Source organism: Chrysoperla carnea, chromosome 1 (genome assembly GCF_905475395.1).
Source record: "Chrysoperla carnea chromosome 1, inChrCarn1.1, whole genome shotgun sequence".
Taxonomy (NCBI): Eukaryota; Metazoa; Arthropoda; class Insecta; order Neuroptera; family Chrysopidae; genus Chrysoperla; species Chrysoperla carnea.
The window spans coordinates 139,428,915-139,450,949 of NC_058337.1; the positions used below are offsets into that span (position 1 = coordinate 139,428,915).

A 22,035-nucleotide genomic window follows, 5' to 3' on the forward strand; every position below is an offset into this window, starting at 1 on the left:
GGTAAAAGGTATTATGTGTGATAACCATTTTGCAAGTGAAATTTACAAAATTTATAAATCTCCAGACAAATTCAATTTATTATTTATAAACCGATTTTTGGAAACTTTGCTATAAAATGTTCTCAATCAAATCAGTTCGACCGTTTAAGGGCTACGATGTCACTGAGAAACACACAGACGCACAGATAAACACTTTAAACTTATAACACTCTTTTAGACTTTATATTTAATTTTGTTGAGGAGAGGAGATTATAGGTTCCGTTAATTAATTAAACACTTGACTTATTATTATAGTCTTCTATATCTTTATTAATTATTATTTAATAATTATGTGTATTCAAAAAAAATACATATATCTATTGAACTTGTTGCTCGTCTGCTTGCTCGAGTCAGAGTTGGATATATCCCAAAAAGCGAGTGGAGGGGTGCAAAGCCGCCATGACATAGTGCGCACTGCCAAGCGCACTTACTCAAGTATGAGAAAACGTAAAGTCTTCTCCAACACTCCCTCCCTTTGCGTTTTCTTAAATCTAAGTTATTCTTAACAAAAATATTTTATTTTGTACTTAAAGATTACATCTAATAATAAAAAAATAATAATATCTCCTTACAAATTTACTTCTAATTTTATAAGACACTATCTATTTGGTGTGATAGCTTAAACATATAAAAAAAAACAAAAAAAAACTTATTAGTTTAGGTTCTTTGGTACTTCTTAATTACTCTGTACCTTTTTAAAAAAAAACTTATCGAACCCTTTTTGAAAATACTGTGATAAACTATGATAAACTTATTTTCTAGTGATAATAATAATAATTTTTTTTTTTTTTTTTTTTTTTTTTTTTTTTTTTTTTTTTTTTTTCCACTGCGCACTCTTCTAATCAGCAGCATCTATTTCTTTTCTTCTGGTTTAGCGGGTTTTTCTGAAATATAATAAACAAATTAGAGATTTTAATTAAATCTATCTTATTAAATTAAATTAAATTCATAATTTTATCTCTATGTTTTTCATGAGAACTAGAAGGTAGAGGTTTTGTCATTATATCAGCGATATTTTCATCTGTAGGTACCCATTCTACCTTTATCTGACCTCTAGATACACACGACTTAACGAAATCACCGTGTGTTTCCGCCATAGGAACCTTTTGACCCTTAATTTCTCTAATATTTAAATTAGATTTAATTACATCTAAATCATCATCAAAACTTTTTAGTTTATGATGACCTTCTTTTTGAGTACATGCTCCTGCCGATTTATTATCGCATCTAATTGTAACAGGATAATTTGTTTTACCTACCATGTCCCTAATTGCCTTATCTAATGAAATAACTTCCTGACATACTTCGCTCATTGCCAAGTATTCAGCTTGACAAGTTGACAGGGATGGATAATTCTGCTTGTGGCTTCTCCAAGCCACCGTATCACCGTATAGATGAATCACATACCCACTGGTTGAGGTTGATTCTTCACAGTCTCTAAAACTTGCATCTGTTACCGCTTCTAAATTATTTGTAAGACCTCTAAATCTTAAACCTACGTTCGAAGTTCCTCTAAGGTATCTAAAAATTCTTTTGACTTCTACCCAGTCTTCTTCAGTAGTATTTAATTGTCTTCTAGATAAATAGTTGACCGCATACGATATATCTGGTCTAGTGGTGCCAGCTAAATATAATAGACTCCCAATAGCTTCTCGATAAGGTACTTTGAGTTTTGCATCTACTTTGGAACTGACTTGATTTTCATTTTGTTTTATTTTTCCTTTTTCACTTCTATGTTTCACTTGTCTAGTGACCATGGGAGTGTTTTGTGGCTTGCATTCCTTCATATTGAAACGTTCTAGAATCTTTTCAATATAATCTGGTTGTGAAATTAACATTTCTTGATTTGATCTATCTCTTTCTATTTTCATACCAAGAAACATTTTGGGCTCACCCAACATTTTCATTTCAAACTCAGATTTTAACACTGTTTTAATTTCTTCTAATTTTTCAGGATAATTACTAGCTGCTATCATATCATCTACATACAGCGCTAGCACAGCCATTTTACCTTCTTTTCTCCATGTGTACAAACAAGGTTCATTCACATCATTTTCTAATCCTAGTTTTCGAGCAACTTCTGAAAATCTATTGTTCCACTTTTTAGGGCTAATTTTAAGACCGTATAATGATTTATTTAATTTACATACCTTGGTTCTTTTAATTTTATCTCCATTTTCTAGTCCCTCAGGTATTTCCATATAAATTAATTCATCTAATTTTCCATGTAAAAATGCTGTTTTTACATCCATCTGTTCTGCATCTAGGTTATATTTATTTATCACAGCTAGAACTGTTCTGACTACTGATAATCTAGATACAGGAGCATATGTTTCTCTCAATTCATACACATGTCTATCTTTAAAACCCCTGATTACTAGTCTAGCTTTATAAATTATTTCTCCATTTTTATCTTCTTTTGTTTTAAATATCCATCTAGAGTCTATAATATTTGATTTCTCTCCTCTAATGGTTGTAGTTGGCCTGTCAACGATATCCCATACCTGATTATCATCCATTGATTTAATTTCTTCTTCCATGGCCTTTTTCCACTTCGGCCAATCCGCTCTTTTTCTAGCTTCATCGCAATTAGTAGGATCTTTATTAATATTTGCAAACATAGCATGTTTTAGTTCATCTATTTCTATTGCTTTGTTTTCCTGCCCATCTAAATTTTGACCGAATTGAAATTTGTCTATTTCAATATCTTTTGCTGTAAAGAATGCAAAACTAGTATCTTCTATCAGTTGAGTTTTTGCTCTATAAACAAAATTTTCATCTAATTTTGGTTTTGGAATTCTTTTGGATAACTTTGGTATTTTAACCTCTTTTTCTTTTATTTCCTGTTCTTCTAATGATTTTTTCTTTGGTCTACCCCGCTTCAGGTTTTTCTTATCTATTTGTTCCTCTAATACTAACTCATTATTAATAATGGGAATGGAGTTATTTTCTTCTACGTTAAACCAGTCTATATTATTTTCATCTAGTTTTCCATGTTCTTCTAATCTATCAACATCTAACAAGTCTTTATATACTTGTTTTTCATTGAATTTAACATGTCTTGAATTTATAAATCTATTCGTTGAATAATGCCACAAAACATACCCTGTGCTTGAATAACCTACCAATATTGTTTTTAACGCTCTTTCGGAGAACTTGGTTTCTGTGATTGGTATTCTCACATAAGCTAAACAACCAAACCTTCTAAGTGAATCTAAATGATTTTTCAGACTTGAATTTATTCTATATAATGGAGTTTCAAAATTATTTGATTTGTGCGGTGTTCTATTATAAACATTAACTGCTGTTTCAGCTGCCAAAGACCAGAACCTTTTTGGTACCCCAGAACCAATTAGCAACGCTCTAATTTTCTGCTGTAACGTTTTGTTAAATTTTTCAGCTGTACCATTGTGTTCTGGAGTGTAAGGTGGTGCAAAGTTTTCTTCTATTTTCTCTTCTTTCATTATTTCTAGAAATTCCCCTCCACAAAATTCTGTACCATTATCTGTTCTAATGTAACATACTTTACTATCTTTTCCTATCAGATTTCGCATTCTAATCAAGAATTTTCTAAGAACATTACCTGCTTCACTCTTGTTTTGCACTGGATATACTTGAGCATATCTAGAAAAATCATCTATAAAAACAATGATGAATCTATTTTCACCAGGGAACGATAAGGGTGTTATTGGTCCCATGGTATCAACATGAATCGTGTGTAGAGGTCTAACCGATCTAGTTCTAGTCTCTTTGAATGGTAATTTTTCCATTTTTGCTAAAATACACGTTTCACAATTTTGAATTTCTTTTGTAAAATTTATTTTCTTTAATATTTCATTTGATTTTTGTATTTCTTTTAAGTATTTAAACGACGGATGACCTAGTCTACAATGCCATAACATGGCTTCATCTAATTTGTTATTTTTAATTACCGTTTTATTTGACTCTAACTCTTTCATTTTATTGAACTTTTCTAATTCTTTCACCGAATTTAAATCTAATATTTTTCTATTCAAAGTTTGCTCATCTAATTTAAAATCTGATTCTAATTTTTCTATGCCCGTATTATTTTCGTTTTCATTCAGATTTTGTTCATCCCGACACTTCTCCCTCCCAATCCCTGACGAATCGCATCTGATGTTTTGGGTAGTTTCTCCCTCCGAAACTGATAAACCCAAAACATCATTTGTCTGAGATTGATCAAGATGGTCAAAATCTGATATTATTTGCCCATTACATTGATATGATTTTACTTCGCAATTTTCTGAATCATTTGTATTAACTTTTAATGTTACAATCCAATTTGGTTTTTCATATTTTCCTGATAAAAATTCATCTCCCGTAATTTTATCGAAGATTGTTAAAGTTTTATCGTCTAAATATATTCCTAGTCCAGCATCTACAAAGCGTCTTAATGATATTAAATTTTTCGCGATGTTTTCAGCAGCTAATACATTTGTTAATTTTATAGACTGATTTGTATTTACTTTGTATAAATACAAATCACCTTTTCCATCTATTTTTATATCAGCTATTCTATTTTTATTAGCACTTTTAATAACCTCATTTGAGCAATATTTAAAATTACTTAGAATTATGCTTTTCTTAACTATATGTTCTGTAGCACCCGAATCTGCTACGAACTTTATTTCTTTTGTACTTGTATTATCATTTAAAATCTCACCTGTTAGATTAGCTTTAGCATTTGATTTTTGTGGACGACTGTAGGGCTTTTTATTATTGCGGTTGAACGACGTTTGACCCCCTTTGTATACAATTCTACCTCTACCTCTAGTTTGATTATCTGTTTGTGATGTGCTTGACCATTTTTGTTTATTATCTAATTTGTTTACATACCCTCTTCCTCTAGATGAATTTCCTCCTCTGTAATTTTCATTACCACGTTTAGGACAATTTGTACCTATGTGGCTAGATACTTGTCGGCACACATAGCAAAAATACAAATCGTATTTAATTAGAGGACAATCACTCTCATTATGCCCTGTTTTATTACATCTATGGCAATTACGGTGAGGACCACTCTGCCAGGCTGGTTTAACCTGAGCTGAGTTTGCTGTTGTTGTTGTAGCTTTTTGGGGTTTAGCTGCTTTCCTCTCTGCTTCTAACTGTAATAAATATGATTTTAATTGATCTAAAGTCATTTGTTCACCCATTTGCCTTTTCATTAAATCAGCAGATCTAATATCGGGTTCTGTGTCCGATACTGCTTGATAAAATGCAGATCGTTTTTCCTCATTTGTCAAAGGAATTGCTTCTTCACAATTTTCATAACTTCTAATTAACTCATTAAATCTAGTAATAAAATTATGAGCTGATTCATTTTTATTTAGCTTTAAGTTATATAATTGAGTTCTAACTGCTGAATGAGTTAAATTGTTTTCTGTTCTTCTAAATTCTCTAATTCTTTGTAGGACTAACTTAGGATCAGAAATATTTAAAACTTCTGCATGATAATATTCTTCTAAATGTGATATTATTATGCGTCTAACTTTATTACGTCTTTTTGATATGGTATCAGCAGTAAGGTTGTTTGGTGGATTAATTTGATCATTTATTACATCAATTAAATCTTTTTCTGTTAATTCACTTCTCAAATGATCCATCCAAACATCCATATTGCTTTTTCTAGTTAATTTATAATCTTTTTTATTATCTGACCCTTTTGATTCTAAAGTTTTTCTAATTTCTAGTGCCGTATTATTTAATGCTTGTGCTATTTCTAAACTTACATTTTGACCAATACTAGCATTGGGTTGTTGTATGTGACTTGCTTCTAATGTTGCGTCTATTGTGGTAGAATTGAATACATTTCCATCTAATCGTCTAAATTGTCGTTCTGAATCCGCTGGTGTTTGTTGTATTGTTGATGAGATTTTTTGTGCTTCTACCAAGACCTTTCTCACTTCTTCAGTTGCTAAACGTTGTTCTCGTATTGTTTCTAGTCGTGTTCTTTCTGCTGTAGCTAAATTTCTTGTTATACTTTCGACTTCACCCAGCATGTTGAGGTGTTTTTCCATGACTTGTTTCATGGACTTAACCAAATATTGCTGATCTCGCATACATGTGACCAACTTAAAATTATGAATATCAGATTCAATATTAGGGGGATTATCCCTTGTTTCTTCTTCTTCTGATTGATTTTCTGTAAACAATATTTTCTATAATGTTTGGATTTTTATGATAAAATAAATTTAATTCATTTTATCACATCTATTTCTAATACTAAAAAAATTGGATCCTTTTTCTAATTTCTAATAACATTGTTTACCATCTAGGACAAATCAAACAAAAAAAAATTACCTTTATTTTGTGTATTTTCTCCATCACCCTCCAATAATTCATTTTCTAATGATGAATCATCTAAAATTTCCTTTTGCTGTTCAAAATTTTCGTCTTGATTATCAGTCGACATACTAGCTCTATTTTTTTTTTTTTTTTTTTTTTTTTTTATTCAAGCGACAATTCTGTAATAAAATATTTACAGATTTAGATTTTTGTAATAAAATACCAAACATTTTTTTTTTTTTTTTTTTTTCTTTTATTTAACAATTGAGAGTTCAATAAATCTCTCTTCACTTGAATGATTTCGCCCTATCTTGACTGCACAGCAAGTCAAAACTGTTCGAAATCAGCTGTCATCCTCCCACACACCGATACACCACACGCGCTCTCTTCCTCTCGTTTCAAGGCACAGCACTCGAAATTACCGGGAAGAGCCGATCGCACACGTGTGATGCTCAAGAGCGTGTTCATAATGATTGCTTAATTTAAACAAAAGCGTTCCCTGCACAGCAGTTATTACTTTTTATTTGTTTATGATTTGAGCTAGCGAATTATATAATTTAATTTTATTCTTATTTTTGTTTTATTATACGAAAATAATAAAACTCGATTTTATATCTAATTTATCTAATACTTTAGTCTAAGCAACGTTGTTTTATACTTATTATTATTATAAAAATATTATTAATCAATAATCATATAAATATTATATAAATATTATTAAATGATTAATTTTCACTTTTCTAAAATAAAAAAATTCCGAGAGTTTAGAGACAAAGAGAAGAAAAAAAATATATATTAAAAAAACTTAGAATAAAAATGTTTTCAAAACACTTTTATCTGTATTATATGTATATATGTACATCTATAAGCTAAGAATGCTTCGTTTGACAAGAAGCAAAGAGAAAGACAGACAGCTTTCTTGTTTACTTTTCAAGCGTCCGTTACTGTCGTACGCATATCTCCGTCTCTATCTCTCATGCTTGTTTATGCCTGCTCAGACATACCGGCTTTTGCCGGTTGTTGTATGCAGCACATACACAAATATTATTCGTTTTATATATTTTTCCTTTGAAAACAAAGAAAATTAATTTTGTGTCATCCATTTTGAAACTTTAATAATTCTAAAAAAAATTTTTTTTTTTTCTTTTTAACACTTCTTTAATTGATCTAATATTTATTTATATTTTCCTGTAAGGGTAAATTCTTAATAAATCTTAAACTATGTGCATATTCTAATTTCAATCTCACGTGTAACATTCATTCAAGCGCTTGATTTATTATGTCGACAATTAATAAAAAATTTTATGTGGCCACTTACCAGATTTCTAATTATTATCAAAAAAAATTTGTTCACTTCTTTTTGTAATCACAAAAGTCTCCTCTCTCACACACAGCGTGTTGGTCCCATAACCTTTTAGACTTTATATTTAATTTTGTTGAGGAGAGGAGATTATAGGTTCCGTTAATTAATTAAACACTTGACTTATTATTATAGTCTTCTATATCTTTATTAATTATTATTTAATAATTATGTGTATTCAAAAAAAATACATATATCTATTGAACTTGTTGCTCGTCTGCTTGCTCGAGTCAGAGTTGGATATATCCCAAAAAGCGAGTGGAGGGGTGCAAAGCCGCCATGACATAGTGCGCACTGCCAAGCGCACTTACTCAAGTATGAGAAAACGTAAAGTCTTCTCCAACACACTCCTTCTTAAATCAATATCAAAGTGATAATCAAAGATATCAGATGAGATGAAAAGCATACTTAGAGAGCTATCATTTTTTGGGACAAATTGGGAATATTTTAATTGAAATTGAAATATTTGAGTTGGCTTTGTTCTTTTGAATTATTGTTTTGAATTACCTAAATATTTTAATATTTCACTTTCGAAATGAAATGCGCCAGATTTATTTGACCATTCATTTCCACAGCAATTAAGAATACTCGCTGTTAAACTACCTTTCAAAGGAAACCAAACAAAATTAAAATCAATTCATCAGTTCAGGCGCTACGATGCCACAGACAGACAAACACACAGACACACACACATAGCGGTCAAACTTATGACACACCTTTCTTAAGTTGGGGGGTTAAAAATGGATGTTTTTATGCAATATAAGCAGTATCTTAATTCACTTTACAGAATGAATTACGATTAAATCCTCAATTAAAACAAATTTTCTTGAAATTACAAATTTAATCACTTGTATACATTGCCATTATCCAAGAGTAAAATTTAAAATATATTTGGACTTAGTACTTTCTTTTGTTTTTAATAATAGGTATAAAATGTATTTTGATTTTGAATAATTTGTACAAAATGTTAAACTTTTAAAGATACTTCTTTTCTTAAAACCATCTAATTTATCTTGTTAGATGTTTTCTAACTATTGATTAATAACATATTAAAAGTAATTGCAACTTCATTCATTGTTCCGTGACCGACTAACGCATCAAAGAATACTTTTTAAAAACAAGAATAGCATAATAATTGTTCGACTATACCTGCGTTTTGTACAGTTCTTAAGTAGTTTAAAAATTTCTTGTACTCACCTAAAAAAGAAAAAAACACAAAATTAAAATCTTGCAAATTTGGCACATTAAAAAAAAATCTTAATACATAAAATGATTTCAATAAATTTATTGATTAGTGAATGTCAATTTTTTTCATTGCGAATTTAACGTTTTTTCATAAAGAGTTGAATTCACTTTTAAGTTCTATAAATTTGTAATAGATGGCGGTGAGAGTTCTAAAATTTTCCTCAAACAAACTTATTTTTATTTTATGTAAGTATTCAATAGATGGCATTGTCCTTAAATTTCAAATATAATTTTTTTGATACTCAAATTTAGATCATGTGCCTCACATAAATGCAAACACAAAAACATTTTTTCGTAAAGACCATTTTCCATGTGCAAATTTTAAGCAAATCAAAAGTTTCCATTTTCTCCAAAAATAAGTGATAGAAGGTTGTAAAAATTATCGATAACTTGCATGTAATGGTCTGCTGATTCTAATTTCTAAACCAATCCAACAAAATTAAGAGGGAAAAAGGGATCTATTTTTTGTGAAAAATTTGCTTGGTTAATTCATTCAAAGTTAATTCATCATTCCAAAGTGTAGGCTCCGAAAAACGAAACAAAAAAATCTCGAAAAATATTTTTTATTTTTTCTAACAACCTAAAAAAGCACTATCTAAATGGGATCTTTCAGCAATTAACTCAATTAATTGTTATTTTCGCTTGTTATTTCATTGTATTGCCATGGCCCTATAACCGTTTATACAAAAAAAAGAAGATATTTAAATACAAGATTTTGATTATTTATGTTCATCGTTTAATTTTCTCGATGTTTATACATTACAATCATTAAATTAAATACCTCATTGACAGTTTGTATAATTTTTTTTTGAGGCTGCAATATTAAAACTAATCGATTAAATTTTGTGTTTCCTCGAAATCTAAAAAAAAATAAAAACACAAGACAGTTAATTTTAATACATGGCTATTAATACCAATCATTAAAGTATTATTAGTTTATAAATTTTGTATTTAAATTCATCTCTATATATATTATAAATGCGAAAGTAACCATGTGTGTTTGTTTGCTTGTTTGTAACGCTTTCACGCTAAAACTAGCGAATGGTTTTTAATGAAACTGTACAGCAATATAGCTCATACTTCAGAATAACACATGAGATATAATTCTATATATATATATATATATATATATATATATATATATATATTATAAATGCGAAAGTAAGCATGTTTGTTTGTTTGTTTGTTACGCTTTACGCTAAAACTAGCGAATGGTTTTTAATGAAACTGTACAGCAATATAGCTCATACTTCAGAATAACACATGAGATATAGTTTATAAAGATATATCAATAAAAAAAAATTTTTTTTAATTAATTTAATTTGACAGTACCATCAATTTCAGATTTCTGTAAAAGTAGTCATTTGACATTACCATACATTACAGATCTCTGTAAAAATAGCCAATATAAAATATTTCACGGCCATCTTTTCTGATATACTCAATGAATAATTACGACTATTATACATTTAAAAAATATAAAACCATACCTATATTTTACCTGTGTAAAACAATCCTTACCATTATTTCGAGTGTTTTAGAAAAAGGATAAACGAGAGCAATCTTTATTAATCTTTACTTTTAAACCCAGCGAAGCGGGTGGGTATCACTCTAGTAAATGATAAATAACTAATAAATTGTGAGAAAGTGTTTTTTTTTACGAAATGACATCGGATAATTTATGTAAAATGAATGTCATGTATTATATTATAGTACGCACGTGCGATTTTTTGTACTTATCATGTACATGTTTCGGTCAAAGTGACTAATTCATTAGCATATTAATTGTTAATAAAGGAAGTGTTTTTTTAACCTGTTATAAGCATTTTGCTCACGCTCGATTTAAAATATAAATAACTTTTTTTTTTGTCAAATGGTATATGAAAATTCACATCAGAAATTCATCAGAAATTGGTAAAACTGGAAACTTAGGGAAAAACTTTGGGGGTCATTTTCTCCAAAACTATAAAAAGGAGTCTGTTGAAAATTTTCAAGGTTATGCGAAAATTTCGAAAATATTTTCAAAATCTTTTGCTCATTCAATCAAATGAAAAAACAAGTGAAAACAAACAATTGACTGAGTTAATTGTTGAAATACCATGCATAGTCAGTGTTGATTTTTTTATCACATAACACATACAAACATGTGACACATACATAACTGATAATCAAGTATAGTACATACTATGAAATTTCCGCCTAATTGGTGGACTCACGGGTAAACAGTGATGTTTACGAAAAAATGTTTCAAACAAAAGTTGTTTAATTTTTTACATTTAAAGGAACATTTTTTACATTTAAACTTTTGTTCTATCTCTAACGGTTTACAAGATGGGTCCTACGGACCCAAGATCCAATGGACCTATGATGCTCATTTACGAACTTGACCTCACTTTTTACTTCCTGAGTACGCTGTAAAAATTTCAGCTCGATATCTTTTTTTGTTTTTGAGTTATCGTGTCCACAGACGGACGGACGGGCAACCGGAAATGGACTAATTAGGTGATTTTATGAACACCTATGACAAAATTTTTTTCCTAGCATCATTATTTGTAAGCTTTACAAACTTGGGACTAAACTTAATATACTATTTATATTTCATATATACATGGTATAAAAACCGACTCTTAAACCATTAGATATCGAACAAAACAAAATGTAAAAGTTGTTTCTTATAAAAAGAGAATCAATTTTTGTTTGAAATATTTTTTCTAAACATCTCTTTTTTACCCGTGAGGAGTCTCTTAATTTCGAAAATTTCGAGAGTATTTTCTGGAAAATTTTTTATTTTTCTAGAATGTTTCACATAAGTCGATTTGGAGAAAATGACCACCATATATTAGACGCAGGCTCAGAATAAGTGAGCAAATCTCTCATTGTGCGAATAAAGATTACCGAACGCTTGACGCGAATGCTGACGTGTTAAAGCAACTTTCAGAGCTACACAAGTTGTGGGGAGTCAGTTATAGCGTGTCAAAAGCAATAAAGTTCAAATTCAAGAATTAACGAAATTTTTTTTTTGGAATCGTCAATTTTACGAATATCCGTATCGAGACGCTCATTTACTGCTAACGTCTCAATATTACGATCAACAGAATCCAACAGTCTTCTATTGTCATGGATGGACCGAATCAACAAATTCAAGTTCAACTCGAACAATTATAACAAGTATGTCAGAAGTATTTAGCTTTGCCCAAACATGTGGCACCATTTCTTAGATGAAAAAATAAAGAGACGGTATACGACAAGTCACAAAAATATATATAGAAGGCTCTGCATGCATAAATAGACATATCTGAATACCGCATAAAGGATTGTAATATTGATAATAAAGTGGTAACTAGATAGTTAAAAATATACAAGAATAACCACGTGTTTATATAGTTTTTATAGCCATCCTTCCTGAATATTCCACAAAATGTACCTTAAGTCCTTCAGGTTAAGGACTCAGCACGCTCAGGACGTGTTTTCTTATCTCGAAAGGGATTAGAAAAAGGATTGGCTTTGTGTAGTGAACAAAAGAAAATCGTGCTTTAATATTAAAAAAAAAAGAGAGTGTTTCAAATTTGAAGAATATCAAGTAAACTTGTAAGTTTTTAATTTCTGTTATATTAAGAAGTGCATTTTGAATGCAAAATTTAAAAAGAGTTCTTTAGATGAATGTGAAATTAAAATTTAGTAGAAGAATTATAAAAAAAAAAGAGAAATTCAGTTTTTTTGGAACAAATTATTTAATAAAATGCCATCAATTATCTTTGAAAAGTTTCGTTAATTTAATAAAAGTTGAATTTCAGATGAAATTAAATTAATTAAAATTTAATTTGTGTTAATAAATAATAAAAAAAAAAATTATAATAACTAAATATAAGAATTTTATATTTTTCATTTTAGATGAAGTTAAATTTAGAAAATTTAAATAAATCAAAAAGTTTAACTTAAAAATTTTATTTGGATAGAAGTTTTTTTTGTTTTTTTTAATTTTTACATTAAGAGTAATGAATATTACAGTAAAATGTTGGAAAAATTTAATAAAATTTTGGCTGTTGGTTTATATTTATATTAGTCAGGTTTAAGCTCGTCGAAGCCGACCGGCTCGAGTAACATGATATACACAATGTGTTAGTCATATATGTAACAGTGTTCACAACCTGAAGTGTATCTCCTTTAATAAATGAATAAATAATAGAACACGTTAAGTCGATTTTTGAGTTTTTTTGATGAACGAAGCCTATTGTACATCGTACCTTGGCATGAAATTATCGTATATGTACGATGATTATCGTACGGTTGTGAACCCTGATAAGTAACACAGAATAATATATTGTTGTATATGTTTAGATGAAAAAGAATATTTTTTTCAAGCAACAAATAGAGGAAAGTACTTGAAGTTGTTGACTTGTTTAAGATATAGTTTGATTTTAGAAGATTGATAATAAGTACAGCTTAGAATTATATCTTGAAATTAAATTAAGTTGTTATTATTTCTTATAAAAAGAGGGTTAAATATATGAATGACAAATGATAACTGATTTAATAATTGTTTCAGGGTAAAGTCTGTAGTACAGTACTAAGCCTTGTTTCAATTAAATCGGCTGTTGCTCTGGTGTGCGATCTGTGTGTTACACGTGTACGTACGGCCATCCCCGAACGTTTCAACGTGCTGTGCCGTTTGTTATGTGGTGGGAGGGAGCACGTGCGGCATGCTGTTGCATACGGGGGTTGGAGCTGATTTCACTTTTCTCATTTGCAACTTGCAGTGCAGTTGTGGATGGGGGTGAATTATATCAGTCTCTGATAAGTTTGGTACGTTTCAGATTGTTCATAATTAGAAGTTTGCTATTATTTAGAAGACATTAGCAAAGAAACAATGAACGAGCAGAAAGATGAACAATTGTTCAAGAATCATGAGACTGTGGATACTCCACTGGACGCGTCAAACACTAATGAAAATACAGGTAAATTTTCATTTATTTTAGAAGTGGATCCAAATTACTTAAAAAGCTAATTATAAATGAAACTTTGGATGTTTTTTATTGAAGTTTGAAAGTTTTAGAAGTTTAGAAGTTTAGAAGTTTTAGAAGTTTAGAAGTTTAGAAGTTTTAGAAGCTACGAGTTTTAATGAATCGTAAAATAAAATCCAAACTAAAATATTTTTATTAATAAAGGGCCTGGAGTATCTCAAAGCCCAACAAGTCCAACAACTACGGCTCCAGTAGCAGGTCAGACTGAAATTGTCGGAAGTGTGTTAAATACACCAACGACTCGATCAGAAAGTATTGCAATGATGACAAGTACACCAATTACTAAGTCCTCTGCTACACCAAGTCACTCGGGTACTACTGCAACCCAAGCAGGTGACAGCAGTAATACTGTAAACGGTGAACAGACTAGCCAACAACAACCTTTTCCACAAAGTAGTCAAGAATGGCAACAGATCTTGAGTAGACAACGGGAAAACATTGAACTTCAAAACAAAAGTTTTGAGTCAATGAAAACTTTAATGGGTCATATTCAGAAAACTTCTGAAAATTTTCTAGCTGTAGAACGGCTACGGATGCAAGATGTTCGAAATAACATACTTAACTCGACTGAGTTCTTTGATGAAACTCTGACACCACCTGGAACTGGAATGCTCACTCAATCCAGTTCACAAGACATTAATATAGAGGTTACCAAGGCTCTGAATGATTTTCTTACCGCTTTAAAAACTACTTTAGAGTGAAATAATAAAAAAAGCTAATTACCAAGTACCAAGAAAGTATCAACTCGGTCCGGATGCTGATATCACCATTTGGATGGATAAACTCAAGACGGAACTAATACAGAAAGACTTGATAGACGTAATTGACTCGACAGTTACATCTCCTAGTGATTTAGATGCAGAAGCAATCAACAGAAGAAAACAAACAGTAAGAGAAATCATAACTAGCCATTTAGACGACAAATATTATAAGAAAGTTCTCACAATTAAAGACCCTGTTGTGGTCATTGAAAAATTAAAAGAAGCTAAACGAGTTGAAAACAACGTCACACATACTTCAGTTAGAGCGAAGTTGTATCAAATGAGACTGCAACCCAAGGAGAGTATTGATCATTTCTGGAATAGATTCGACAATACCATTGTTGAATATGAGAACTGCGACAACGCAGTGCCTTTAACAGATGAAGAGAAGAGATCATCTTTCTACCAAGCTGTCTGCAATACTATACCAGATATACGGATTGCAGATTTAACACATAGAAGAATTACAAAAAGATCAATGACTCTGGAGGAGTTGAAGTCTTGCTTGCTAGAAATGGAAGCTGAGAAAAAATCAAGCGTTTCTCAGGAACAAGGTGCTACTGCACATCAAGCTAAAAGGTTGAAGACACATCACGACAAATGCCATAGATGTACCAATTATGAGGCTGGTACTCAAAAATCGAGTAATTTTGAGTTCCAACGTGGTCGTGGTCGTGGTAGAGGTAGAGGTAGAGGTGCTTTTAGAAGAGGTACTACTTCTAGAGGAGGTTTCAGAGGTAAATCCAGGGGATTTGCTAAAAACAACCGAAAGGCGTTCGGAAAGCAAGCAGTACCACCAAAATATGGAGACAATCAAAATCCACAAGCACGCCAAGCAGGTATGAAATTTGATTATATTAATAATGTAGATAATATTTCGTTTATTGCAGACTCAGGTGCTACTGAACATATAATAAATAAAAGTTTGTTTTTAAGTAATTTTAAACACTGCACAGGAAGTGTAATTAAAAGTGCTAATAAAAATAAGTCAGCTGACATAGAAATAGATGGAGTCGGTGACCTTTACCTACAATCAAGACTAAATAAAATAATATTAACAAACGTATTATCTGCAGAGAATATATCAAACAATCTAATTTCCCTTAGACGTTTTGCAGATGCAGGTTTAGGTATATTTTTAGATGACACAATTTTAGAAATATTTGATAAAGAAACAGGTGATACCTTTTTGACGGGCACCTATGTTAAACCTAACTGGCTCATAACGTTTGAAGTTAGATCCGTTATTGAAAATAGTAAGTCCAATTATGCAACATATTCGTGTACTGCTGAGTTAGTTTCTCCAAATGACGTTTCCGAGCAATCTCAGACGGTATCTGTTGATTTAAATTTACAAAAGACGGAGAGAGAAGTAGATGTTTTTCCTCAGGAATCAGCACCGTCTGAGGTTGGGAGGGAGAGTCAGAAAAAGACTCTTTTGGAGAAGGATAGACGTAATTCAGAATCTGACGTTACAGATTTTATTTTAGATGAACGAACATTAAATAGAAAAATTTTAGATTTAAATTCAGCTGATGCTCTAGATGAATTCAATAATATCGAAAGTACCAAAAATAATATACATGATTTAAAAATAATCAAATTAGATGATGGTATATTATGGCATATAAGACTAGGTCATCCAAGCTTGAATTATCTAAAAGAACTAAAGAAATCTGAACAGTCGTTGTATAATGTAAATTTTAAAGAAAATATTATAGATTGTGAAACCTGTATTCTTGCTAAAATGGAAAAATTGCCCTTTAAAGAATCTAGATTGATAGCAGATAGACCGTTACACACAATTCATGTAGACACTATGGGACAGTTTAAAATAAATTCGTTTCCAGAGGCTTGTAAATATGTTATTGTGCTCTTGGATGATTTTTCTAGATTTGCTAAAATATATGCTATCAAAAATAAGAGTGAAGCAGCTAATTGTTTAGAAAGTTTCATAACAACAGTTAGAAATTTATTAGGTAGAAATGAAAAAGTGTGCTATATTAGAACCGATAATGCTAGGGAGTTTACTGGAGGAGATTTTGTAGATGTCATGTATAAAGAAAAGATAGAATCGGATTATGCCCCTCCATACACTCCAGAGTTAAATGGTACAGCCGAGAGATTTAATAAAACAATACAGCAAAAAATTAGAGCGTTATTGTTTGACTCTGGCTTGCCTAAGTCGATGTGGATGTTGGCAGCCGAAACAGCTGTTAATATGTACAATCGTACACCACACAAAACCAATGGTTTTGTATCACCATTAAATAAATTCAATGCAAAAATTAGCACACATATGAATAAAATTAGAAGGTTTGGATGTTTAGCTTATGTTAAACTTCCAATATCAGAAAACAAGTTTTCTGAAAGAGCAATATGAGCCATACTGGTGGGTTACTCACGTACTGGATATGTATTGTGGGAGCCAATCTCTGGCAAATTCTTAAATTCTAGACATGTCAGGTTTAATGAAAAATTAGTTTATAGGGATGTTTGCAGGGCGGGGCATTTAGAAGTTGAAGATTCTCTAACAATTGAAAAACAAAAAGAAGTAGAAGCAAATGATTATTCAATTGATGGGAGGGTCGACTCTGAATCTTCCGTTGTAAATACTCCTGTAACAGAAGAATTTGAAGAAAAACTAGTTGAACCAGACAAGTCTAGAAAACGTAAATTAGATGAAAATGTATCAAATGATACTGAACTTAAGAAGCTGAGAACTTCTAAGAGAAAACCAAAACCTAAATTAGATGAGAACTTCGTTTATACCAAAACTGCAGAAAAGTTCAAAATTGTAGACGAAGAAGAATTCATTCACGCTATGCTTGCCACAGTAAACAATGATCCTAGTAATTATAAAGAATGTTTGCTGCGTGAGGATGGTGCTGAGTGGAGTAAAGCTATTAAAGAAGAATTCAAATCGATAGAAGATAATCAAGTCTATGAACTAGTAGACAGACCTGTAGATGTTAATGTTTTGGACTCTAGATGGGTTCTAAAAACAAAAATTGGCAGAACTGGCGAAACCATCTATAAAGCTAGAGTGGTTGTAAGAGATTTTCTAGATGAAAACGAGTACGAGTTGAAAGAAACTTATGCTCCAGTGTCCAGACTTCCTGTAATTAGATCTGCACTAGCAATCATAAATGACTTGATTTAGATGCAAAGCAAATGGATGTAAAAACAGCCTTTCTGTACGGTACTCTAGAAAAAGCCATTTTTATGGAGATACCAGAAGGTTATGATTGTAGTGATGAGATTAGAAGTACTAAAGTCTGGAAGCTCAAGAAATCTCTATATGGATTAAAGATTAGACCTAAAAGATGGAATAAGAGGTTCACTGAAGAGGCTCTAAAATTAGATTTAGAGAATGATTTAAATGAACCATGCTTATTCACTTGGAGAAAAGATGGAAAAATTGCTATTGTAATTCTATATGTAGATGATATGATTGCAGCTAGTAATAACCCAGAAAAGCTAGAAGAAATTATAGATCATTTCAGCAAGGTCTTTGAAATGAAAATACTGGGAGAACCGGAGAATTTTCTTGGAATGAAGATACATCGCGTTAGAAGTAAACGTGAAATGTCTATTACACAGCCAGAGTATACAGAGAAAATCCTGGAACGATTTAATTTAAAAATATGCAATACTCACGACACACCTATGATAACTAGACAAGTCAAAAACAGAAACAGCAAAAGTAAAGGAAAATTAGATGATTCTAATGATCCAACTAATGCACCTTATAGAGAGGCTATAGGGAGTTTGTTGTATCTAGCTGGTGCAACAAGACCAGCTATAGCATATGCTGTAAATCTGTTGTCTAGTAAACAGAATAATCCTACTAAAGGAGATTAGACAGAAGTCAAAAGAATTTTCCGATACCTCAGAGGAACAACTGACTTAGGTTTGTACTATAGAGGTAAAACCGAAGTTATGGAAGCTTTGACAGATTCTAGCTTCAGAGATCGAGAAAAGTCGACTTCTACAAGTGGTTATATAATCCAGCTGTATGGTGATACAGTAGCATGGAGAAGCCACAAACAATCCTCTCCTGCAACATCAACATGCCAGGCAGAATATCTTGCCATGAGTGAATCCTGTAAGGAAATAATTTCCTTAGATAAAGCGACTAGAGATATAATAGGTAAAACTATGTATCCAGTCACTGTTAGATGTGATAATAAATCAGCCTGTGACTGTACTCAGATGGAGGGAAGTCACAAACTAAAAGATTTTGATGATGATGTCAATCTTATCAAATTAAATTTGGCTGAAAGAGAAATTACAGGTATTAAACCTCAAATGGCAGAAACTCACGGTGATTTTATAAAATCATGTGTCTTAGCGAGTAAAATTAAAGTTAAATGGATATCCACCAAAGAAAACATTGCGGATATCATGACTAAACCTTTACCATCCCCATTGCATATTAAATTTAGAAATAAAATGATGAATATTTAGATGACAAAATTTAGATGATATAGAAGCTAAATATAGAATTAATATATATTATTTTAATTAATAAATCAAATCATATGCTAATTACTCATTCTTTTACAGAAATCATTAACTAGTCTTAGCAGAGTGCGCAGTGGAAAGAAGTGAGGAGTTCAGGGACCAAATAATAATATACTTAATACTTATCTTTTGATTATCTCTATTATTCATATTTTATACGATCTTAGATGTAATTTTAGATTTTATTTAATTTATTTTTATGATTAAAACATGTATGTGCAAAGGGAGGGAGTGTCAGAAGTATTTAGCTTTGCCCAAACATGTGGCACCATCTCTTAGATGAAAAAATAAAGAGACGGTATACGACAAGTCACAAAAATATATATAGAAGGCTCTGCATGTATAAATAGACATATCTGAATACCGCATAAAGGATTGTAATATTGATAATAAAGTGGTAACTAGATAGTTAAAAATATACAAGAATAACCACGTGTTTATATAGTTTTTATAGCCATCCTTCCTGAATATTCCACAAAATTTACCTTAAGTCCTTCAAAGTATGAATTCAAAACAAAAATAATCTTATCTATTATAATTTAGACAAAATAAAATACGTTTTCAATAAATAATAAAATTATGAGAAAATGAATAAAAAAAAAGTTTTTTTTAACGTACCGGCAAATAATTATGATTGAAAAGATACCGTTTTTTTAGGGTTCCGTTGCCAAAACAAAATTTATTGTATCATTAACACAACATCACGAAAATGTGGAGAAGAAGCTTGCCTGTACTAGCCTGGGTGTTTTGTGTTGTTTTTGAATCGAGTACACAAAATCACATTTTTGTCCCTCGCTCGACTATCTAGTCGCAGAAACGATGTAATGAAGTTCGAAAAATTTGAGCAGTAAGTCAGATTTGAATACGGTTTTCGGCATATAATTCGTTAGTCAAGAATTCGAATGTCAGGAAATTTTGTGACCTAGTGAATAGTGAAGAAAATAATTCCAAACTTTTTACACGTGGGTTTTTGTTGGTCGCTGACCACAAATATCGTTAGAATTGGTCTCCGAGGTACCTGGTGCTCAAGCTGAACAGTATCCCCGTCGTTTTCTGGAGTTTTCGGGATATTCTTTATAATATCGGTCCAAACTCGTTACTCTGAGGTCTTTGGGGTCGTTGAGCACGAATATCGTGACAGGATTGATCTTCCAAGTTACCTAGGCACCCCAGGCACCCTGTATTCAGCCCAGTGTTTACCCAGGCAGTACCTGTATTCAGCGACCTCACAATATCCCGAGTAACAAGTTTAAAATCATTTTCATCACTATTAACCGAATTGTGAATTTAGTAGATATATTTACGGTTAATTTAAAATTCAATTATAAAATGCATATTATTTATGTAAATTGCATATTTTTAATTTCTTATAAATCCAAATTACGTTAGTTACAAAACTTTCTGAGGCTCTAACGAATCTAATGCATTCAAATTCGACTTACTGCCCAAATTTTTCGAACTTTGACCCTTTTTTTGTGTTTCGTTTATGCGACTAATGTGCTACATCGTGAAAGTGTGGAGGTGGATTTTAGAAGTAAATTTACACATGCGCTTATCCAACATACTCTAGGACTCGTAGTCTAGTCACAGCAATAGGCCTTTTCATCATGTCATAAGCGCAAGTGCAGAGTTTATTTTTTCGTACTGACAGCAATAAGTAGGACTAAGATAGAAGATATTTGTTATTCATTTTATCACATTGGTTATAAATCATTTAGTACGAAACAAATGTGAATCGTGATTTTAAAATGAAAAGCCCTATTAAATATTCAAGATCATTCGTAAACGGAAAAAAAAGTTAAATTTTTTTTCTGACGTATGGCGTGCGTTATTCCCCTCCAATTTAATATACGTGTCACAGCGTTAAATTTTTTAACTAAATTTTTTTGAAAATAATTCATAAGTTTATGCTAATACCCTTCATTCAACGGAACCCTAAATTTATGCTTGGTCGACACACTTGACTTTTTTTCTTTTTTTTTCTGGTTTAATTCAATAAACTAGATTTCAAGTGTATTGTTTCCAAAAAAAAGAAACTATTCATAAGAAACGTAAATTATCTTTTTCTACAAAATAACGAAGATTAGAATCGAAATACAAGAACAATAGTTGATTGTTTCGTATTTGTATATATTTTTGTTTTTTTTTTTAGTGTGTTCAAACGACCTTGAATTTAATTTTATAATATTAATTTTATAATATTATTAATTAATAATATTAATATTAATAAATTTTATATATTAAATTACCTATATTAACACTTGCATCATGTAATTTGGGAGTATTTTAAAGGCTCTCATGAATATATTTTGATATATTTACATAATTTGTTTTTATAGTCTTTTATTTAAATATGATAATTTTGTTTAAGGATGTATGAGCACTGCCGTCATATTTAGTTCACGTGTTTTAATTCGAATTCATCCATCATGCCATATTTCCTTTTCATTTAGCTCTTCTTATTATTTAATGTTTCCTATTGAAATAAGTTTTTAACCCCCGAACTAAAAAAAGGGGTGTTATAAGTTTCCCAGATAGCACACAAGTCATAAAAACGACTACGAGAAGTCTTTTAGAAGACTTCTAACAGAAGTCAATTCATGAGTTCTGAATGAGTTTACATTTAAGAACACTAAATTAAGAACTTTTAAAGACATCTTTTTTAAGACATCAATTTTTTGACATCATCAAGCATTCATTTTTTTTACTTCTTATTGTATTCAAAATTAGGACTACTTTAGAAATTCATAAAAAAGGCTCCATTTTTATACCATGC

At 30.8% G+C, this 22,035-nt stretch overlaps 1 protein-coding gene across 1 annotated transcript; it reads right to left on the minus strand.

The window, feature by feature from the left end:
• Positions 1-863: 863 nt before the first annotated feature.
• On the minus strand, positions 864-6,472 carry LOC123296450. Its single transcript, XM_044877928.1, has 4 exons — positions 6,361-6,472; positions 5,790-6,202; positions 4,897-5,165; positions 864-923 (listed from the first exon to the last, which is right to left on the minus strand). The coding sequence occupies exons 1-4, from the start codon at positions 6,470-6,472 to the stop codon at positions 911-913; spliced, it is 807 nt and encodes a 268-aa protein (XP_044733863.1). The 3' UTR covers positions 864-910.
• Between the last annotated feature and the right edge of the window lie 15,563 nt (positions 6,473-22,035).

What these genes read in the sequence shown, in the direction of transcription:
- LOC123296450 (XM_044877928.1), bottom strand. Translation starts at nt 6,472, where the DNA reads ATGTCGACTGATAATCAAGACGAAAATTTTGAACAGCAAAAGGAAATT. An exon ending in AGAAAATACACAAAATAAAG is followed by an intron (nt 6,203 to 6,360) that starts GTAATTTTTTTT and finishes TATTGTTTACAG; the next exon opens with AAAATCAATCAGAAGAAGAA. An exon ending in ATGCTAGTATTGGTCAAAAT is followed by an intron (nt 5,166 to 5,789) that starts GTAAGTTTAGAA and finishes TATTTATTACAG; the next exon opens with TTAGAAGCAGAGAGGAAAGC.